The sequence below is a fragment of the Atractosteus spatula genome, chromosome 7 (genome assembly GCF_055471065.1).
Source record: "Atractosteus spatula isolate fAtrSpa1 chromosome 7, fAtrSpa1.hap1, whole genome shotgun sequence".
Lineage (NCBI taxonomy): Eukaryota > Metazoa > Chordata > Actinopteri > Semionotiformes > Lepisosteidae > Atractosteus > Atractosteus spatula.
Window position 1 is genome coordinate 14,647,122 of NC_142712.1, and position 22,345 is coordinate 14,669,466.

General features: G+C 37.3%; 3 protein-coding genes across 3 annotated transcripts; all 3 read right to left on the bottom strand.

The window, feature by feature from the left end:
* Positions 1 to 2,241: 2,241 nt before the first annotated feature.
* LOC148830584 (olfactory receptor 1-like) lies at positions 2,242 to 3,192 on the bottom strand. Its single transcript, XM_088921441.1, has one exon. The coding sequence runs from the start codon at positions 3,190 to 3,192 to the stop codon at positions 2,242 to 2,244; it is 951 nt and encodes a 316-aa protein (XP_088777567.1).
* A 9,124-nt stretch (positions 3,193 to 12,316) lies between these two features.
* On the bottom strand, positions 12,317 to 13,273 carry LOC148830585 (olfactory receptor 1500-like). Its single transcript, XM_088921549.1, has one exon. The coding sequence runs from the start codon at positions 13,271 to 13,273 to the stop codon at positions 12,317 to 12,319; it is 957 nt and encodes a 318-aa protein (XP_088777675.1).
* Positions 13,274 to 17,892: 4,619 nt separating this feature from the next.
* On the bottom strand, positions 17,893 to 18,861 carry LOC148830586 (olfactory receptor 51F2-like). Its single transcript, XM_088919935.1, has one exon. It carries the CDS (start codon positions 18,859 to 18,861, stop codon positions 17,893 to 17,895), a length of 969 nt encoding a protein of 322 aa, XP_088776061.1.
* Positions 18,862 to 22,345: the final 3,484 nt, after the last annotated feature.

A 22,345-nucleotide genomic window follows, 5' to 3' on the forward strand; every position in this document is an offset into this window, starting at 1 on the left:
AATTAAATCATATTTTTCATTTAAGGAAACAAAGTAGTGCACCATGTACATTTGAACCTGCCAAATCCGCTTTAAATTTTATGGTTCCTCAAAAGTTATTAGTACATTTTATTATTCAAAAAATTATCTTTGCTTTAAACTTCTTCTCAGTTTTTAAACCATACATGATGTGATTCAGCATCAGTGGAATTGTGGAAGACAAGGATATATTTAAAATTTGGGCTTTCGGATATATGGTAGAAAATAATGCATTAATGTAGTCACATATTGGAAGATAAAGCAGAGTTACTAAGAATAGATTGGAAGATGTAGGTTTTCATTGTTTTTAAATACTCTTTCCATGATATACAGTAACTTTCAACAGTTCAAATAATAATACACACATAAGATAATACAACCAGATTCATTGGTATACAAAGGAAAACTGAAAAACTTATTCATACATAAATGTGACATGGAGTATTATTTCAGGCATTTTGAGACACAGGTCCTAAAAGACAAAAATAGCTTTTAATCTCAATAAAGTTACAGAATGACAGTCTGGTAACTAAACAAACACGTCATCCTCAAAAGTTCAGCAGTCAGAGTCCATATTACTGCCAGATTCAAAACCATCTGTCCACTAGAGATAATGCTCTAATAGCTTAATGGAAAGCATACAGTATAGCAACATACCTGTCAAAAGCTAGTGCAAGAGACAGTGACTGCATGAAAGTAAAAACTTACACAAAAATCATACTGACCAAGCTGGCTTCATAATGTAGCACTCTCAGGTTCACATGGGTATGTGCACTCGTCACTGCCGCCTCAGGTCGGCCCCCTACCGCTGGGGACTCGAACCCGGGCCTCTGGCATCAGTCAACAGGGACCCAGCCAGCTGAGCTAAAGGGAAATCTCCCATCAGCCTGGCGGCTGCGGTCCCTGCTATTCACAGGGAAGGGCGGTGACGTCACCGCGCTGGTAAGCCGGCTCGCACAACCTGCAATGTCGGCCTTATGTGTTACAATATCTTATGAACTAGGAATAAAAGAGAAAGGTCTCAATCATCTTATTAGTAATGGCTGTGCTGCTACACATGTTATCCATGTTATCCACAGGCAAATCAAAACATGGCCACAAACTTTGGCAGATGAAGTCTTTGCTCCATGTACAGTACATAAAGAGCACGACGAAACAGTTTGCAACACAGTTACAGTACAACAGTTTTCCCTAGTTCTCTTTGACAGATATAAATAATTAACAGAACATACTAATGCTTTACATATGGTTGCTAATTTTACTTGTTCAGTTTCTATTTTAAAAGAAATATAATTGTAGGAATAGTAAATATCAGTCATGTGATCATTGTTTTGTACTCACCAAAGACATTTGGAGATTTACAAAGAATGAGGAAGAGAAAGTTATCCAAAGTGTTTTTTCAATGTTTAAATCAAAACCCTCTTAGCTTTTTGGATTTGTATGTCACAGGAATCCAGAGTTGTTTGTTAATCACGGTTCTGTGATGTTTTTAGTTTGTGATTTTAGCTTGAAATTTAGCTACGGAATTTAGCTACTGTAGAAATATCATGCTCAGTGTTCTGTGTTCTGTTCTTAAAACACATCAGCATTAATAGCAGAATCAAGAAGGTAAAGAGGAACATGTTTGAGTTTCTACTATGCTTTTAAAACATTGTTTTCATTCAAGGGTCTCATTAAATTTGAAATCTATTTTAACAAGTACATTTTGATGTAAACTTGAGAATTTTAGTGTATTTAAATCCACTTGATCATCTTGGAAGAATGAAGAATAGAGGGATGCAGTTTCACATGCTAAATTTTGCTATACAGTATTTATCACAATTAAAAAGTCTACAAATATCTACAATAACAAATGAATGAAACTTTCAAATTATTTAAAAATTAAATGATTAAACTAGGTTCTTTAGCATTTTATCTTGTTGTTTATGCACACTCCAACCTACCAGAGGTTGAGAAAAGCTATGGTGTTCCTAGAAAAAACATATCATGTGAAAGAGGTGCTCACCACGTTCCTAGAATGAGAATAAAAGCAACTGGAGACAGCTTTCTGTGTAGTGCTATCTAACTAATTTTACACACAAACAAAAGGAATGAACCACAATGTTTTATATCAGACATGATAATACTTACTAATTGAAGCAACTGCTTTAGCTTTTGTCAGAATGAACTGTGTAGCAACAAGAAATTACTACTCCTCTTGATCTCTAACTTTTTGTTTCAATCTCAGCTCCTTTTGATTATTTTTTTAAATGATTCTATAATCTCCTCTGTTTTTAATACATAAATAATAGGGTTCAGTAGATATGGAATGGAGCTTGACAGTGAAGAACTTAGAATTCTAGCATTTGGATGAAGTGTGCTGCTAGATGCTGCAATGTATGTCCCTAATATTGGTAGGTAGAAAACTGCTACCAACATTAGATGGGAAGTACAGGTATTGAATGCTTTCCAGCGTCCTTCTAGTGATGCGATTTTTAATAATGCATATAATATACAAGCATAAGATAATATAATCAGTACTAATGGTACAAAGAGTATTATAGCAATACTAATAAAAGCCATTATTAAATTTGGAAAATTGTCATTGCAAGCAAGACGATACAGAGGTCCATGATCACAAAAGTAGCTCTCTATCACAGTTGATTTACAAAACGAGAGTCTGGTAATTAAAACTACTAGAGTCATTATTATCGCTGTCGCAAATCCCCATACTATAGCTATTATCACAATCATCCGATTGTTTGTGATGATGATATGATAGTTCAGTGGAAAACAAATAGCAACAAACCTGTCATAAGCTAGTATAACAAGGGTGAAAGACTGCATGGCAGGAAATAAAAAGGCAAAAAACATATTGGCCAAGCAGGCTTCATATGTGATGAACCGAGAATCGAAGAGAAATGTCTCAATCATTTTAGGAATAATAGCTGTGCTGGCACACATGTCTGCTACAGCCAGATTCAAAAGAGCCACATACTTAGGGGTGTGAAGACTTCGCTCCATGTATATAATGAATATAATGAAGGAGTTTTCTAACACACATATGGCATAAACAAAGCTTAGGAAAATATAATAATATTGTATATATGGCATATTGATAAAGCCATTGATATAAAATCCCTGAGGTTGAACAAACAGAGAATAAAGAGGAACTGTTGAATTCAAAGAGCTCATGGCAGATTTGTGTCTTGCAGTTCTTTCTTCAGGTTCTGTAAATATAAGATTAAATTTAGGTTAATATAAAAAGTGGTTCCAAAACTAAACCATATATCTGTAGAATTTACACAGGTTTTTGTGGCTTGAATACTTCTTGCATGTTGAAGCTCCCAGATCCTCCTCCTTTGAAGGGACAAATTATTAATTTAGGTTTTAATAACACTTTAGGTGTGAGGCGTGACCTCTAATTTCTCTTTAAAATACTAATTACTTAACAAATGTCAGCACAAAAAGTTCAAGCTTTCTAGTATGTTTTTTTATTTCTACTAATAAAACAAATCAAAAATATTTTTGTGGGGGATGGAGTAGAAATTAAATTTGAATGACTGGTATGTCTAAAGTGTTTGTTATTAATTTATCCAGTACTAATGAATATGAATTAATATATTTAATCTAAATGTGTATTTTAAGTAATCGATTCATTTGGCTACATCCATCCATTATCTAACAGCTTTCTCATTGGGACACGGGGGAGCCAGAGCCTATCTCAGCAAGCAGCAGGTGAAAGGCAGGATACATACTGGGTGGGGAGCTAGTCCATCGCAGAGCAAATACAGTCAAAAATTCAAACACTCACACCAGGACTAATGCTTACCATAAGCATCAGAGTACTCTGTGGAAACCCACATGAACCTGATAAGAATATACAAACTAATCAAAAATATTACTCCGAATTGAACCCACAGCCCCACATCTACGGGAAACTCCAACTACTGCTACTAATAATAATAGTGATGCGAAATCAGTCCAGCTTTTTGTCCTAAATAAACACATTGTACGATTATTGTACAATTTCTTCATGGCTATAATTGTAATATATCAATTTTACCTATAAAATTGAAACATTAGATTTTCCATACTCACCTTAAAGTGTAAATATTTCTCAAATTGTGAATCGTCCAGTCAGTTATATGCTTAGCTTACTTACTGTATATGGAAGCAATATGCATAAAGTGTGACCAAGTACAACCTTTTATACATAAAGCTCTGATATATTCGTTATACCTGAGCTGATAAGGGATATGTTGAATCACATGCTTGTTAACATTAATCATACCCAAGAGAGGTCAATTTCCCAGAAGAAATGCGGATGTCGATGTAAAGGAGAAAGTCAGAATGTAAAAAAAAAATCGAAAATAAATGGAGAAGCCTTACAAAAAAGGCTGTCATGTTTAAAAATGTTTTCCATATGTACGATTTGACCAAGTCCAAGCTATATTGAAAGTTTGTTGAAAGCAGTTAGATCAAATGTCTAATTCTCACACTAAAAAGGAAGATTAAGTATCAATAGTTCTTTAATGGAGTGAACTACAGAAATGTGTTCTTTTCATTTAGTGTCATTTAGGCTATCCATTCTACCGAACATGTAACTAAAGGCTAATTCCAATCATCTTTATAACAAGAACTATATTAATAATATAGTTCACTTATATAGCGCTTTTCTGGACACTCCACTCAAAGCGCTTTACAGGTAATGGGGACTCCCCTAAACCACCACTAATGTGTAGCATCCACCTTGATGATGCGACGGCAGCCATAGTGTGCCAAAGCGCTCACCACACATCAGCTATCAGTGGGGAGGAGAGCAGAGTAATGTAGCCAATTCATAGAGGGGGATTATTAGGAGGCCATGATTGGTAAGGGCCAATGGGAAATTTGGCCAGGACGCCGGGGTTACACCCCTACTCTTTTCGAGAAACGCCCTGGGATTTTTAATGACCACAGAGAGTCAGGACCTCAGTTTTACGTTTAATCCGAAGGACGGCGCCTGTTTACAGTATAGTGTCCCCATCACTATACTGGGGCATTAGGACCCACATGGACCGCAGGGTGAGCGCCCCCTGCTGGCCCCACTAACACCTCTTCCAGAAGCAACCTTAGTTTTTCCCAGGAGGTCTCCCATCCAGGTACTGACCAGGCTCACTCCTGCTTAGCTTCAGTGGGTCGCCAGTTGTGAGTTGCAGGGTGATATGGGTGCTGGCATCTCATATATTGTTGTGCATGTCTTCGCATGTCAATTTAAAAAGCCACATTCCATACTCTGATGTGTGAAGACTTCACTTTTATTATGTACATGTATATAAAGAAATCTGTTCTCAATCCACAGAGAATATAACAGTCCTTTAAATATTGATTGTCAGAAAATCCATTAATATAAAGCATTGAGATTGAAGAAATGTATCTGGAGAGCCTGTACATTTAACTTTTGACTCTGCTTTAACACATTTGCAGAAAATGTCAATAGGCTTATTAATTAAGCAAACTGTAGGCTCAAGAAAATGACATCATTTGCATACAAGATGTACATTAATTAATTTTTGATGATGCAGAGGTATTAAAAAAATATTTCTAATATTGCATTATAAGTTTCTTGATTTCTAACCTTATCTCTTTTCACCTTTGCATTTCAATTTAAAAAATACAAATGTAGAAATATGAAAGAACACTCTAAGCATCTTTGTACATCACTTGAATATAGTTAAAGGTAATGTCATCCAAATACAAACAGGTTACAATGCATGGGGGTGGGAAAGCTATCTCTCCCATTTGTTTTTTAAAAATCTCTCTCTGCCCTTCAGATCATGAATTTACTGTAGCAAAAGACACAAAAAGAGTACTGTATCTGTAGTTTTTTGCTGTACCATTGTAGAGGTTTGATGGTTTTACTGAGACAATTATTAATTGTAGCAGTAATCACGAGGTGGTTCGTTGTGGCTCTTAGAAAATCAATCGTCAGAACAACTAACAACGCACATACACGGGTTCAATACACGAGATATATTTATTAATATAAATTGTGCACCAAACATATACTAGTCTGCCTGGATAAAAGTGGCAGACCTTACTGTGAGGGTTATCAATATACAAGGTATATAATCTCGAAGAGATGCAAACACAAAGAGATACACAACAGAGAATATATGTCAATATATATCGTTCGGTTACCAAATCGCTAATCAGTGTTATTACCCACTGTTACTCTAAACTCGGAAGTAAATACATTACTCATGAATTAAATTGATAACAACTTGTGTTGAGGTACAATTGAATTCTCGAGACGCAATGTAGAACATGGGGTTTACTTATCCACTGTGTATGGATTTAGAATTTCCCGGCACTAACACCAAACCAGCTGACAGGCTCTGTTGCAGCCTCTGTTCCAGCGGTTGTCCAATGGGCGTTGTCCCGGTGTCCTCTGGCTACCGGCCAACCAGTCGAGGTGCAGCTCGGAGTAGGACGGGCGGAGGAATCTAACTGCGGCGCGCAGGGCAGTCGTTGCTCCGAGGGGATCTACCAGCAGTCCGGCTGGCTAGTAGAAAGTCTCTATGCACGGAGTGTGACCGCGAGTCCTCACAAGTCACTCTTTTGCCCGGGAAGAAGCTGGTTCGTTCCCGGTCCAGCGCTGCTTCTGAATAAGCTATTCAGGTTGTCGACGAGGGTCCAACTGTAGGCTGCCGTTGATCAAGCGGAGCATTCACGTTGGTAGAATTCTTAGTACGTACGGGATCCTCGGCCTCGCGCTTAGAACAAAGTCCCAGTGCAGACAACAGCAGTTGTCACGTGATTGTCTCTGAGGATGCGCGAAAATGGCCAAGGAGAGCCCCGACCTGAGCTTGCACTCCCTTTTTGACGAAGACACAGATGTGTGCTGATTGGTTGAGAGTTTGGCGGGCATTGGAGACCCACGTGGTGTTACCATGCCCTGCCAGTCCCTGAATGATTGATCTAGGTGAGATATGAGTCACGTACTCCTGACACTTAGGAATGCAGTCCAGATGTCCATTTGGCACTCCCTAGACAGATAGGCGCCAATGGATGACCATTGATCATGATAGCCAGGCTTAGCTAAGTGCATCCCCGTTTGGGAGCTCTCCCTTATCAAAAGAAAACATCTTAAATCAGCCTGCATGAATACTTTCTCTGTGGCTGCACCAGAGAGATGGAGAGTGAGATGGGGCCTCATTTAGGAAAGCACAGCAACCCTTAATTCTGTCTTATTAACAAGGATTTCCGCTACACCATTGAAGTGTAATTGCAATCAGTGGCATCAGCTCTTTCTTATAGAGATGTGTTGTATTTTTAAAGTAAAAAACATTTTACACATTTTATTTTTGACAATATAAACAGAAAGGGAAAGGTAAAGTAAAAAGTGTTTGTGTTGCTCCCTCAGGCATGTGAATATCTTATTCATTTGCCGATCTCATTACACATTAATACATTGTCTCCTACACTACATTTTAATGATGTTTGATGTAAAGTAAAGAATGTCAGTATATTTAAATTTAGGTGGGTAGCTGCGTCAGCATGCGTAGGCTGCAAAGGAACAAGTAATAGGTTTATTCCATGCTGAAAAAAAGAAGAAAGAGAACACAATGTTTCGGCCGTGGAGCCTTCTTCAGGTGTGTATTCATACAACTTAGAGCTATGTAAAATACTTCCCATTAGAGCTAAGAAAAGAAAGATTTTCCATTTTTTCTGCTGTTGTAATAAACTACAATTGAATTACTGAAGTCCAAGATGTATTACATCGATAAATGTTCTCGTGCAAATGTGTATCACCGATATAACTTTTCACAAACTCTATTTAGATTTTGATCATTTCAATTTGCATGCTTATTTCCACTTACACAACAACTACATTATGACATTTTTTTCCCATTAGCTCTTTGGTAAGACCATTGAAATATGAATAGACAAATAACAATTTGAACTATCCAGTGTTGTAGTTTTATTTTTCTTCATTTTGTTTCATGTAGTCCTTACTGTGGATTACCAAATACCTGAAGTATTATTCTTTTCACCAAAGCTGTGCCAGAAAACAAAAAACTCATGTGCCTTTAACCATACCAACTGCTTGGGTATATTCTTGACAAACTCTTTAAAAGCTAGGAATAAAATGATTTATTTTAATTAATTTTATTAATCTACTCAATCAATTCCTGATATTCATTGCTTTTGATAACCCCTTATTTGTAACAATATTTTGCACACTTGATGTATCTATAATATTTTTGTTAATGCACAGGTACAGTATGACAAATTGAATTAGAAGTTGCTTGTGTTCTAACCTTAGCTCTTTTAACTAAATAAATACAAACGTAGAATGCCAAAGAACAAACAAATAAACTTTGTACATTAGCCAAATATAATTAGAGGTTATATCTCCCAAATATACAGTACTAACAGGTTACAAAGCATAGAGGTGTAAAAAATGTAATTCTCTATTTTTTAGAGATTAATACACTGCTCACACAAATGGAGGCAATGATTTCCAAGTGCTCCACAGGGAGGGGTAATAAGAAGGGGGATATTCAGCATTCCGCTCACTACCCCCATATTCTTATACTGTGCCCTAGCCCCCTGTCTTGTTCTTTAGCAGCTTCTCCTCTAACACTGCACTTTATAAAAAGGGGTCACCCATAACAGTCACTCTCTTAGCAGCACACCCTGAGCCTCAATGCTTCATGTACTGTTTCACTAGGCCTTTCTACATGCCCTGGACTTTCTTGACTACTCCACCCCCCTGCTCTTTTCTCAACTTGGTCTGCATTTTTGCTGACCCATGCCAACGCATCTGACACATCCCTCACTTCTAACAACACAACCATGTTTCTACGTTTTCTTTTCAAGGAGAAGTCTCACTCTTGAAGCTTTCAAGTAATTCAGCTATTGCAGTCCTACTTCTTGAGCAGTTGGTGTGGGGGAACCTGCTGTCCCAGAACGGCTCTAGTGTGCACACGATACATTCCTCAATTTTCCAAGATTCACCCAGGGTGAGCGGTCATGGCTTTCTACTCTCTGTTGTTTGCTTCTTCAATGTGAAGTTGGTTGGAAAGGAAAAGGCTAGAATTTCCTAATAACTGACACCAACATGGCAAATTCGACCTATACTCGGCACAACATACTGTAGGAAGGCGACACATACTAGACAGGAGGCAGGTGTTTATCTATGCAAGACTCAGGGTTTATTGCCTTTTAGTTACAGAGGTCTGCTTTTCACCATGGAGAGATAAGGAGAGACAGAGACACTGTAGGTAGAGAGATGCCCACCACCAGGAGCCAATGTTGAGGTCTGCTCACTACACGGTCCAACCTCCAGAGGCCACAGAATGTGACGAGAGTGCTGAGTCAATAACCCAAATCAACACCAGAGCCATGCAGCAGGGAAACAAATGGGGACCAGTGTAGGAGGGACACTACTAGCCCTCCGGGCAGACCACTGGGGCACAAGCATCATCCCTTTGGTACACAACTTGCAACCCACAACTGTAGTAATCTCCAAATTGTAGTACCACATTCAGGTTAAAGGTCAAGGTTAGAGTCTTGTCAGGCCTTAGTGGACACCTGATCGATGGCAACAATTGTACACCGTGATCTCCTACCCTAATGTGGTGGAGATCACAGACCTGAAGTTGTGTATGGCCACAGGAGAAGTGATTCACGTAGACCACAGAAGCAACGATTCAAAGGACCAGTCTAAGTCACCCCCATCCAGGAGTTGTGCATAAAAGAGCTGGACTTCCTTCTAGGCTCCCGGGCCCAGCTAGACCTCTAGGTAGGTTCCATTCATCTGTGTAGGGGCCCAATGCTCACCCTTAGCACTGCATAGCTCCAACCAGGTGTCAACCCACTCCTTTTCAGCAGCTCCAGCATCGCCTCCTTCTCTATCAGGGGACGCCTCATGCCCAAGTTATCACAGGGAGAGTCCAAGGTGACAAAACCCATAGCAATCCAAATAAGAATAAAACTACAATAAGAAGTCACCACAGACAATGCCTGGATGCCAGCAGCCAGAGTGTGATGCCCCCACCAATGAAGGTTTCTGTTCTGACAGAGTACTTGAAAGGGAACCGTACTGCAAAATAGCAGAGCCTGTTCATGGAAACAGCCAGGATGATGACATGCCACCTTGAATCTAACCCCTAGAAAAACTGCCAGGCTGTCAGGAAGCAAGGAGTGCAGTGATTCAGATTCTGTGGGAGAGAGAGCACAAACTGTTTCACAAAAGAACACAATTAGTGCCTCTTACAGTAATTTGAGGAGCTCCATATTACCTGGGCCAGACCAGCCTCTTTTACCAGACACCAGTAATGTGCTCCATCAGACAGCACCCATACTAACTCTCTGAAGCTAGGGCAGGTGGCAGAATGGGCCGTCATGGAAATGAAGGAAGCAGGTATAACTGAACCACTAGGCAGCCTGTAGCGCTTTCCAACTGTAATGGTCCACTAGAAGGATGGATAATGGTGCCTCTGTGTGGATCAGCAGATGTTGAACACTGTCACATTAAAGGACTGCTACCCTCCTACAATACAAGGATTTACAAGTCCCTGGACTACCTCGCCATCTCTGTGGTTCTCATCGCTGGATCGCAGTAATGGGTTCTAAAAAAAAAGTAATGCTGACAGATTCAATTTTTCTTTTTATTAATGAAGGGAGAGCACCATGTTCATTTAAAATGACCAAATCTGGTTTCATTTTTTGGGGTTTCTTAAAAGCTATTAATATCTTTTTAATTTAAAGTTTTATACTTGCTCCCAAATTCACCATGCGGTTCAGAGCTTCAGTGGAAGAATGGAAGACAAGGATGTACATGTATTTAAAATTCTGGCCTTTGGATAAATGGTGGAAAATAACACAGTAATGTAGTTGACAAGTATTGGAAAATAAAGCATAGTTGCTAAGATCAGGAGGGAAGTGCCAGTTTTCATTGCTTTTAAATACTTTCTACCCCAATTAAATTTTCAACTATGCAAATACAATATACACATAAGATGATGCAATCAGATTTATTGCTATAAAAAGGACAACTTAAATACATATTTGTGCATAAATATGGTTTGGAGAATTATTACAGGCAATTTGGTACACAACTCCATGGACAAAGAAATAGCGTTTTTATCACAATAGAGATACAGAATGACAATCTGGTAACTAAACCAACACCCATCCACAAAAGGGGAGCCGTCAGAATCCATACTACTGCAGGATTCAAAACCATCTTGCCTCTAGTGGTAATGATCTAATAATTTAATGGAAAGCATATACAGTAGCAAAAAGCTGTCAAAGGGTAGTACAAGAGTTAGTGACTGCATGAAATTCACTAACACAAAAATGATACTGAACAAGTTGGCTTCATATTGAATAGAGTAGGTTTCGAAGGGAAAGGTCTCAATCATTTTAGGATTAAAACCTGTGCTTCTACACATGTCAACCACAGCCAAATTAAAACATGACCACATACTTTGGTGTATGAAGGCTTTGTTCCATGTGCAGTGTTTGATGAGCATGATGAAAAAGGTTGCAACACAGTTACAGTGTAACAGTATTGTCTAGTTCTTTTGCACAATTACAAAATAAACAAAGAACAAGAAATATTCTAATACTTTACATATGTTAGCTACATTTACCAGTTCCAATTCTCTTTAACAAGAAATGCAACTGTGGGAATTTCAAATATGAAGTCACTGCTGTTTTGTACTCACCAAGGTTTCCAGCTTGTTTCTTAGCGGTTGAAGACAAAACTGTCTCAGCTCTTAATCATTTATTATATGTCAAAAGAATCCAGAGTCTTTTATTAATCATGGCTCTGTGATGTTGCAAAATCAAGAAGTTAAAGAGGAATATGTTTGTGGTTCTGCTTTTAAAACATTTTATTAATTCACAGATCTTGTTAAATATGAAAACATTGGCTCCTACCTCTTTTATCAAGCACATTTTGATATAAACTAGAGAATTTCATTGCATTTACTGTAAATCCACTTGTTCTTTTTAGAGATATGCAAAATTTCATAGAATTAAGAAAAATGGGTTTTCCCTGTTGTGTTAATCTAATTAGAATACAATTCAATAACTGAAGTGTACTATGTGTTACAGGGCACATGATGTGTCTCGTGAAAATTACTGGCAATTCAAAATTGACAACAAATTAATATCACGATAAAAAATATCTACAATATAAAACAAATGAAACTTCAAAATACCAACCAAAACTAAAAGATGAAATGAGATGATTCATCTTGGCTTTGATCAAAATAACTAATAAACTATGTAGCAGCAAGAAATAACTAAATCCTCAGCATCATGTCCGGTTCCTTTTTATTATTTTTTTAAATGATTCTTTAATCTCCTCTGTTTTAAAAGCATGAATAAAAGGGTTCAGTAGAGATGGAATGGAGTGTGACAGTGAAGTACTTAGAACTCTGATATCTGGATTAATTTTGCTGGTTATTGTTGCAAAGTATATTCCTAATATTGGTAGGTAGAAAACTGCCACCAACATTAGATGGGAAGTACAGGTATTGAATGCTTTCCTACGTCCTTCTAGCGATGCAATTTTTAATAATGCAAATAATATACAAATATAAGATAATATAATCAGTACTAATGGTACTAAGAGAACTGTTGTAATATTGAAAAATGCCATTACTAAATTTGGATATTTATCATTGCAAGCAAGATAATACACAGGTCCGTGATCACAAAAATAGCTCTCTATCACAGTTGATTTACAAAAGGACAGTCTGGTAATTAAAACTACAGTTATAAGTATTATTGTTACTGCAACACTCCATACTGTGGTTATTATTAAAATCATCCTATTGATTGTGACGATGATATGATAATTCAGTGGAAAACAGATAGCAACAAACCTGTCATAAGCTAGTATAACAAGAATGAGAGACTGCATGGTAGGAAATAAAAAGGCAAAAAACATATTGGCCAAGCAGGCTTCATATGTAATGAACCGAGAATCAAAGAGAAATGTCTCAATCATTTTAGGAATAATAGCTGTGCTGGTACACATGTCAGCCACAGCAAGATTAAAAAGAGCCACATACTTAGGGGTGTGAAGACTTCGCTCCATGGATATAATAAATAAAATTAATGAGTTTCCCATCACAGATATAACATAAACAAGGCTTAAGAAAATAAAATAATATCGTATGTACGGCATATTGATAAAGCCATTGATATAAAATCCCTGAGGTTTAACAAAAAGACCATAGACAGGAGCTGTTGCGTTAAAGGAGTTCATGGTAAATGTGTGTCTTGCAATTCTTTTTCCAGGACCTGTAAATAAAAGATGAACTCCAGTTTGATAAAAAATGTGTCCAAAACTAAATCATATATCTTGTAGAATTTACCCTGATTTCTCAGGGCAAAAAAAATATTGTGACTTGAATTTTCCTTGCATGTTGAAGGCGGGTTTTATTAAGAGACAGTCTAAAGGTAAAAAAAAACTCTAGTTTCTCTTTAAAATACCAATTGTATAACAAGTGTAAGCATGGAAATTTCAAGCTGTCAGGTATGTATTGATCTTATTGGACAAATAAAAAAAACCTTTTTTATGGTGCATGGAGTAGCAATAAAATTTGAATGAATGGCATGCACATTTGGCTATAAAGTCTGATCTACTTTACATCAATTTCCTAACCGTTTTATGTGGTATGTCTGTATTTGGAAAAGATAGGGTACAGTATGTCTTTGAGCTGTGGAAAGAAACTGGAGGAAACTGAGGATACCCTCATGGAAAATATACTGTACCAGCTTCACGCAGATACCACCCAGGAAAAGCTCTAGCACTATGACAGAGTAATGCAATAATAATAATAATAATAATAATAATAATAATAGTAATGTGTTGCATTTACAGCACTGTCTATCTCTTTATGCATTAAAAAAGACATTGCTGTGTTGTCACAGTTTATTATTATTAAGACAACATCAGGCCAGCTGATTGTGCCTCAACATCTAAATCATTGTAGTTTCTTTATGATTTTCTCATGTGTCATTTTCTTCTTGCACGTTAAATTATATTCTTTTAACTGACATTCTTAATACGATGCCTATCGTACCTAAGATAATTGAAACATTAGATTTCCAATACTCACCTTTAAATGTGGGTTAATATTTCTGAAAATGTGAATCTCCCAGTACACTGGAAGCCAAAGCTATCTGCATGAACTTTGAAAAAGTACAGCCTTTTATGCATAAAGTTCTTTGGTTTCTTTGCTGTGCATGAGCTGTTGAGGGACGTGTTGAATATTCTGCTTGTTAACATTAATCATGCCCAAGAGAAGTCAATTTCCCAGTAGAAATGTAACTCAGTGTGAAGGAGAAAGAATGTGAAAAAATTAGAAAATGGAGAGAGAAGCCTTACAGAAGCTGTTGTCATTTTTAAAATTGTTTGTGCACTGTGTGTGTGACTTTACTTATAAGACCTGGCTGTATTGAAAGTCTGTTTTGAATGAATACATGCAATGATTAATTCTCAAACTAAAAAGGAGGCTTAGGGACAGTATTAGTAGTTCATTAAATGAAGTAAAGTATTATTTTCTTTTTGTTTGGTGTCATTTAGACTATCCTTTCTACTGAACATGTGAGTCCTAAGTGTGTACAGTATATCACAATTTTAGTGACTTGTGTTGTAGAACAGCATGATAAGTTTAAGGACTGATTTCCTGTTGCTCAGCATCTGAAACTAATTTAACAATACATTATGCATATGATTAGCATGTACAATCTATTGCACTCTTTACAGGCAATACTGTACTGTATGCAATCCAGTCTGTAATATAATAAAAGCAAACTGTTATAATCTCATCCAGAGTTTACTCTGCCTTTTTTATTTAACCTATGGCCTTGAAATACAAAGTGACAAGAACAAAGTGTTGTTGTAATAGGTTAATTGATATATTTTAAATAGCATTCACTTGGAATAGCAACACCCAAGAATGAAGTACACTGAAAAGATTATGGAGTGTTTTGGTCAAAATTTGTCTTAACCCTCTTGGCTGAGGGCTGATCTCCTATCAATATGACGAGGAAGCTAGGACCCCCGTGCAGAGTGAGGAGTGACCGAGAGGCAGCTGCAGAGGTGGGAAGCAAAAAGACATATGCGAAGGAGAGAAAGGGATGATGTACATTTAATATTTCTAATGGTTTTAGGTGATGAAATAAGGTTAGCAGTGATTGTGAATTACTGACTGCTGAAACTGGCTGTTGTCATCCCTTCTGAACTTTTATTATAAACTCCATAAATTGTTTAAAAAATCAAACTACTTTAGCTAAAATTTCTAATTCGTTTTCATCTTAGGTTGAAAATCAACTGCCTGGTAGTGTTAATTTATTTAATATGCTACAGTATATACAGTATGCACTATATTTTATATAGAAAGAAAAAGGATCACAAACTGTAGTGACATTTTTTAATTAGTGTTTTTTTTTATTTTGTCCACTGTTCGAATTCATTTCCAGTAGCTAATTGGGCAGAATGTCATACTTTGATGAGATAACTTCTAAACACTACTTAAGAAATTACATTAACAGTAAATAATTGTATGTGAGAAGGATATGTCATTATTAATTGTGAAGAAATTAAAATATAGAATAGGGTGTAGAATCTGTAGGTCTGTACTTCACAATATTATTGTACCCTCAATATTAAATATTTTAACCATTAAGAAATCTATTAGTTTATTTTTAAAAGCAAAAATATAGATATATCAAATGGTATTATAAAGAGGAAATTAATACTCAACAAATATTATTTTCTTTTACAGTTCAAGGAATTAAAGATCTAATTTATTTGAGGTGTGGATTATTGTTCATGCAGTTAACTCTGTATTAATTTCTCTTAAAAGAAATTTAACAACTTTGTCAATGGTGCAAATTGTCTGAGGCCTTAAATAAACATGGTCATGAAGTTCTATTAACATATGGATGCACCCAAGAACTGCCCCAGTGGTGACACTAGTAGTATTCCGAAGAGATAAAGTTATCTACTGACGGGATGTTATGAAAGTGTTTGTAAGAAAATTAATGAAAGTGTAGCCTCCTTGTTTGTGTCATGGATGTCGAAAGGGTAAGTCGTGGAATGGCCAGGAGAGCAATAGACCCTATGTGTAGCGGTAAAAGGGGCAACATGGGGGTTAGCCCAGGCTCAGAGGGTCAGATGATGTTGGTATAGAAACCTAAGCCCTCAGGCCATGGACGTGGGGCAAGCTGGTGCTAGATGGGTCTCAGGACATCTGTTACCTCAATGCTGAGCCAGGAGCAGAGCAGACACAGGAAGTAAATCGGCTACACAACAAGACACACCAGAAAGACATGAATAATCACAGAGAACTAGGAAGAGGACAGAAGTAGAGCGCCCTCTAGATGTACAGGGCATGACAGTACCCACTCTCCCCCCCTTCAAGTTCGGCTCCTGACGCCCAAAAAAGAGCTAAACAGCACTGGGGAAGGCAAAACCTCATTTACTGAAAGGAAACCTCCGGGAGTCCACGGCTGAGAGCTACCCCCTCCTCCGGGTAAAAAGAAATTTATTGAGTAGAGGAAGGGGGGCCAAACTGGGATCTGGAGGAGCGAGACAAAAAACTAGACCGAACACGTAAAAAATCACACGCAACAAAAAATAAACCCTGATGGAATACCCCTTTGTGCCTCGCTCTGTGAAACTCCAGCTTTGACTCCCACTCGTCATACTGTGTTGATGCCTCATTCCATAGTATGCAAGATCCCCCTGTCTGCCTACGTGCTCAGCACTCCTTGACCCCTGTATGTGTGTTGACTGATGTTTCCCTGTTTTGTCTCCCTCTTGCCCAGCAGGTCTCATTGAAGAGTATACTGTACTTTTACATTTAAAGTGTAAACAGTATTCCACAGTTATGGCATAAACAAAGAACAAACAATATACTAATGTACTCAATAAATATATTTGAAAATCTAAAAGCCTGAGGATGGAAATATTTCCAACGAGTTTTTTGGAGGGTACACACAAAACACTTTTAGCTCTTTGGATCATGTATGTCACAAGAATGCAGAGTATTTTAGTGAAAAAATGGAGATGGTTCATACTGAAGTGCATATTGTATTGCAGGGATACAGCTTCTTGTGCTAATTTCTGAAATATTTCTGACATACAGTATGTTTCCAAATGCTATTCAGAAAGTCCTTTAAAATTAGTAGACAAACAATGAGTAAAACTGTCCAGCACTACAGTCTTTATTTTGTTTTAATCTGCTTTTGTTGAGAAAGACAATTCTTTGATACAATTGTAGGAAAGATGCTCCCCACAGATTTAAGGTATGTATAGACACAAAATGGCAAAAAGAAGTAAATCTGTTATAAGTCAAAAGAAATCACAAGAAATATAATCATTTAACATACCTGTGTTTTCAGATTGGCATGCTTCATTCTAGATAAATTATTCTAGATTCACATATTCATTCTAGATAATTTATACATCCATTTATAATAATAAACTAATATTCAATATTTAACAGTAATAACCTACATTTATTTGTATATTTTTGCCTGTTGTAAAGAATTGGTTGTTTCGAACAGGATCGTACAGTAATGCCTTTATTAATGAAGTGGATGCATTGGCAATAGAGCCCTTTATGAAGAAAAGGATGAAGAAGTCGACCATTTCTGCTATGAACCTGTGCAGAGGAGACGGAATGGTATACTCTCGTCCTGGCTGCTTTTCATGTGACTATGTCTATATATGGTACACATGCTTAGAAACAAACACAGAAACATTCATTTTATTAATGAATCAAGGAGGTGTACCATGTTTATTGCAAATTGCATGAAATATAAATATCAGTACTAAAAATGAATTAGAATAAAATTTCATTGTAATGCTTCTCAAAAAGCTGCTGATATCTTGTTTCTATTGTAAAGCCTTTTAATTGCTTCCAAAATCTCCTCGGTTTTTAATGTGTAAATGATGGGGTTCAGCATTGGTGGAATGGTAGAAGATAAGGATGTATTTAATATTCTGGCATCTGGATGAATGGTAGATAGTATCGCAGCAAGGTAGGTTCCACATATAGGAAGATAAAACACTGCCACTAAGATTAGATGGGAGGTGCAAGTTTTCATTGCTCTTAAACGCTCTTCTCCTGATGCAATTTTCAACAACGCAAACACAATACACATATAGGATAATGCAATCAGAATTAATGGTATAAAGAGGACAAGTGAAATACAAATTTGTGCATAAATATGATTTGGAGAATTGCTGTTACAAGCTAATTGATACACAGGCCCATGATCACAAAAATAGCTGTTTATGACAATAGATTTACAGAATGACAGTCTTGTAACTAAACCTACAGCTATTAGCATAAGGCCAGCTGTCATAATCCATATTATTGTCAGAATCAAAACCATCTTTCCATTAGTGATAATACTGTGATAATTTAATGGAAAGCATATAGCAACAAATCTATCGTAGGCAAGTGCAAGAAGAGTTAGTGACTGCATGAAAGTAAACAAATGTACAAAAAACATACTGGCCAAGCAGGCTTCATATGTTATGGACTGAGAATTAAATAAGAAAGTCTCAATCATTTTTGGAATAAGAGCTGTGCTGCCACCCATATCAACTACAGCTAAATTAAACACTGCCAAATATTTAGGGTTGTGAAGGTTTTGGTCCATAAATAAAATGAACATGATGAAAGAGTTTGCTATTACAGTTACTATATAAACAAAACACAAGAAAATGAAGTAGAACTTAACATGTGGAATGTTAGAAAAGCCATTGATGTAAAAGAACTGAGGTCGAACAAACGTGGAATTTGTTGAAACAGTTGAATTCAGGGAGCTCATGACAAATGTCTTTCTTGATGAGACTTTTTTCTGACCTGAAAATACAAATCTCATTATCCTTTTCAAATATTCATTTAAGTATTGTTTTTTATTTATCCATTTAGACCAAGAATTATGGTGGCCCCAAAGTGCAGCTCAGGCTAATAAAAGGGAATTGACACTTTAAAATGAAACTATAGAAAAGGGAGTGCACACTAGAAAAAGACCAGTAATTACAGAATTGCATGATCATTCTTCCCTCATCTTTGTTTAAGTGGATGGTGTTTAATAACTTCTGGAACAACTACACAGGAACTGCAGAAACAAAACAAACTTTCCATACATCCTCCACAAACAGGGCAATACATGGTGACCTATCATTAAGAATAGTACTTTTATTTTTTTTGCAAAGGATGGTTAATAGTTTATTTAGATATATAGAGCACTACATTCAGTTCACTTTCATGTGTGTGATAACACGAATGCAATATAACATGATACCAGAGCTGTGAAATTATATTTCAATGACTGGTTTAGCTAGCTATAAACATCATCCATTTAAAATGTAAAGCTGAGTTAAACAGGTTTTTGAATCAGCCTCACTGAGTGAATTTAACCAGTTCACCACATTTTCATGAAATAGGCCTACATGAAGCAAGGGTAGTCCTGTCAACACTGTTATACCTACAACCACTAGCTAGCTAGCAGTACATGCCTGAAGATCGCTTATGCTTACTAGCTACAGTAGCTAACAGAATAATGTTTGGAATTTCAATCCCAAATTTAAAAACACTTTCAAATACATTTCTTGTGTTTTTTCCGTTTTCCTAGTGTGAACACCTCTTTATAGTATGTGCTCCTTTTCTATAGTGTGCACTCCTTTTAATAGTGTGCATTCCCTTTTTCTAGTGTGCACATCTTTTTATAGTGCTCGTTCTTTTTTCTAATGTGTGCTCCTTTTTATACTGTGCCGTTTTTCAAGAATGCTCTCCATTTTCTAGTTAGCTTTCAGATTTTCTAATGTGCACTTCTTTTTAGTCTGCTGTCCCTTTTTCTAGTATGTGCTGCACTTCAGGGACACCTTATAGAATGTCTAGGATTGTCACCTCTACATGCCTCTCATGAAATTGTAGCACAATTGCAAGTTAAATCATATGAAATGTAAGGTAAGTTATATACATATATACTGTACCATGATTTAAGTTATCTGTGTTATAGAGCAGCAACATAAAGTTAAGGACTGACTTCAACAACACATTATGCATAGGATTAACACGTGCAATCTGCTGCGGTCTTTATAGGCAATATATAGTCCATTGTGTGCAATCACGGACTAACAGAGGTACAACTTTTTTGGCTAGTATTGACAAAAAGATCAAATATTTGTATTATGTAAGACTGCTATTCCTTGCACTGTGAAATGAGTGTTTGATAATAATTTATTTATGATATATGTGATTTTGTTTTTAAACCTTGGTAAATATTATATTTTTTTAATTTAGTTAAAATACAGCAAAATATAAACATATCTATATATGCATCCAAAGTATAAATGTAATACTCACCCAATTTTGTTTTAAATTTCCTATACAGTACTGTTTGTGTCTATGGAAAAAAGTGTGAAATCATGTTGTATTTAATTCCTTAACTGATTCCTCAGAAATCAAAATTCTGACAATATTACAAATTGTCTGACTTTTATAAGCATGTTGTTTTGCATTTCAATTAACATGGGGATGCACCCTAGAACTCCGCTGCGTGATATTAACAATATTCCACAGAGATAAGGCTGATTTACCAGTGGGATGCTTTGGAGGTTTTTGCAAGATAATTAGTGGAAAGTCTGTTGAATGTCAAACCCAAAATTAAAAGACACCTGTAGAATGAATGAAAAAGCATGGCTTTACTATAGAGCTTTTTGAGGAATATAAGGAGAAATACTGGCAAATATTCTGTAGTATAAGTTAACAAGGCCAGGCATGCACTGTCAGCTCAGTCTCCCAGGTTCGTAACTCCGACAGAAGTGTCCAGGTGGGAACCGAATTGGGTACCCAGGCACCCTTTGGATCAACTTGGGGAGATATCCTTGGTTCCCACTCCTGGACCCCAGGAGACTCCTGGTCAGCACAGCAGAGAACATAGGAATCCTCCTATTAACTCAGGCTAAGGGGTGTCTCTCACTAAGCATTGGAGTAGATCCCTAATGCCTGGCTCCCTAGGAAGAAAAGGAGAAGGCTCTGCTGGGAGCACTGGAAGGAAAAAATAGAAAAGTTACCAAGACAGCCCTAAAAGAGAGGATCAGAAAAGAAAAGTGGAGAATGGTTGTCCTGAATAGTAGACAAAAAAGCAGGAGAGTTGAGGGCAGTTGAAGAGAAAACCAGTGAACAGAACCCTCTACAAGACAGGAATGGGGCTGCTAGTCTGAGGGAAAATGCCTGCACAGGGAGAGCACTGGGGTCCTGGATGATGGATTCCTCAGGATCCTCGGCATTAAATAGAGAAACAGAGCAATAGAATAATTACATGCAACCCCGGTAAAACCATGAGCCCTCATGAGAATGCAATGGTTTCCCAAGGCAACAGTGGGCTGAGAGACTCCCAGGACAGCTGTCATAGCATGAACATGATGGAAGTGTCATGCTCAATCCTGAAGGGCATGTCATGCTCACATGGCAACTGGCCTGACCTCCACTTACCTGTCACTCAGCAGCGGTTTCCATGTATATGAATCTGACAGGAGATTTGGACCACCTGGAGACTATTTATGACTATAGTAGTTCAGGTGGGTACCTGCGTCAGCATGCGTAGGTTGCAAAGGAACAAGTAATAGGTTTATTCAATGCTGAAAAAAAGAAGAAAGAAAACACAATGTTTCAGCCGTGGAGCCTTCTTCAGGTGTGAGAAAGACAAGGAAGTAGGCAAAGGTAATGTAGCAGGAGAACAAAGGCTGGGAGGGAGGAGGAGTGAGAGGCGGGAGCAGGGGACAGAAAGAGAGGCCAATCAAGAGGTGTGAAGTAAGAATAGGTGTAGAGAGGTGTGAAATGAAACTTCCAATGAATGGAGAAAATTTAGAAGAAGAGTAGTCTGTCGTTAAGAGAAGGGGGAAGGTATGATCCTAGCTGCAGGATAAGTTTGGTTTCGGTAGTCTTTCTGATGTATGAGTTCGGAAAACCATCTTTGAGAACACAAACGGAGAGATTAGAGTGGTCGTGGTTGTCAGAGGTGAAATGAGAAACAATGGGCTTGGAGAGATCTTTAATCTTCACAGCCCTGACGTGTTCTCTGAAGCGGTCTCCGAGTCTCCTTCCTGTTTCTCCAATGTAGATGGCTGGGCATTTACTGCAAGAGATACAGTAAATAAGGTTGCTGGAGGTACAAGATGCCATTTGGGTGATCCGGAATTGTCCTGAGGGGCCTTGAATGAGTGTGGTGTTGGATGTATACTTGCAGGTAATACAGCGAGCTCTGTTGCAAGGGAAAGTGCCTGGTGTGGATGGTTGCTGAG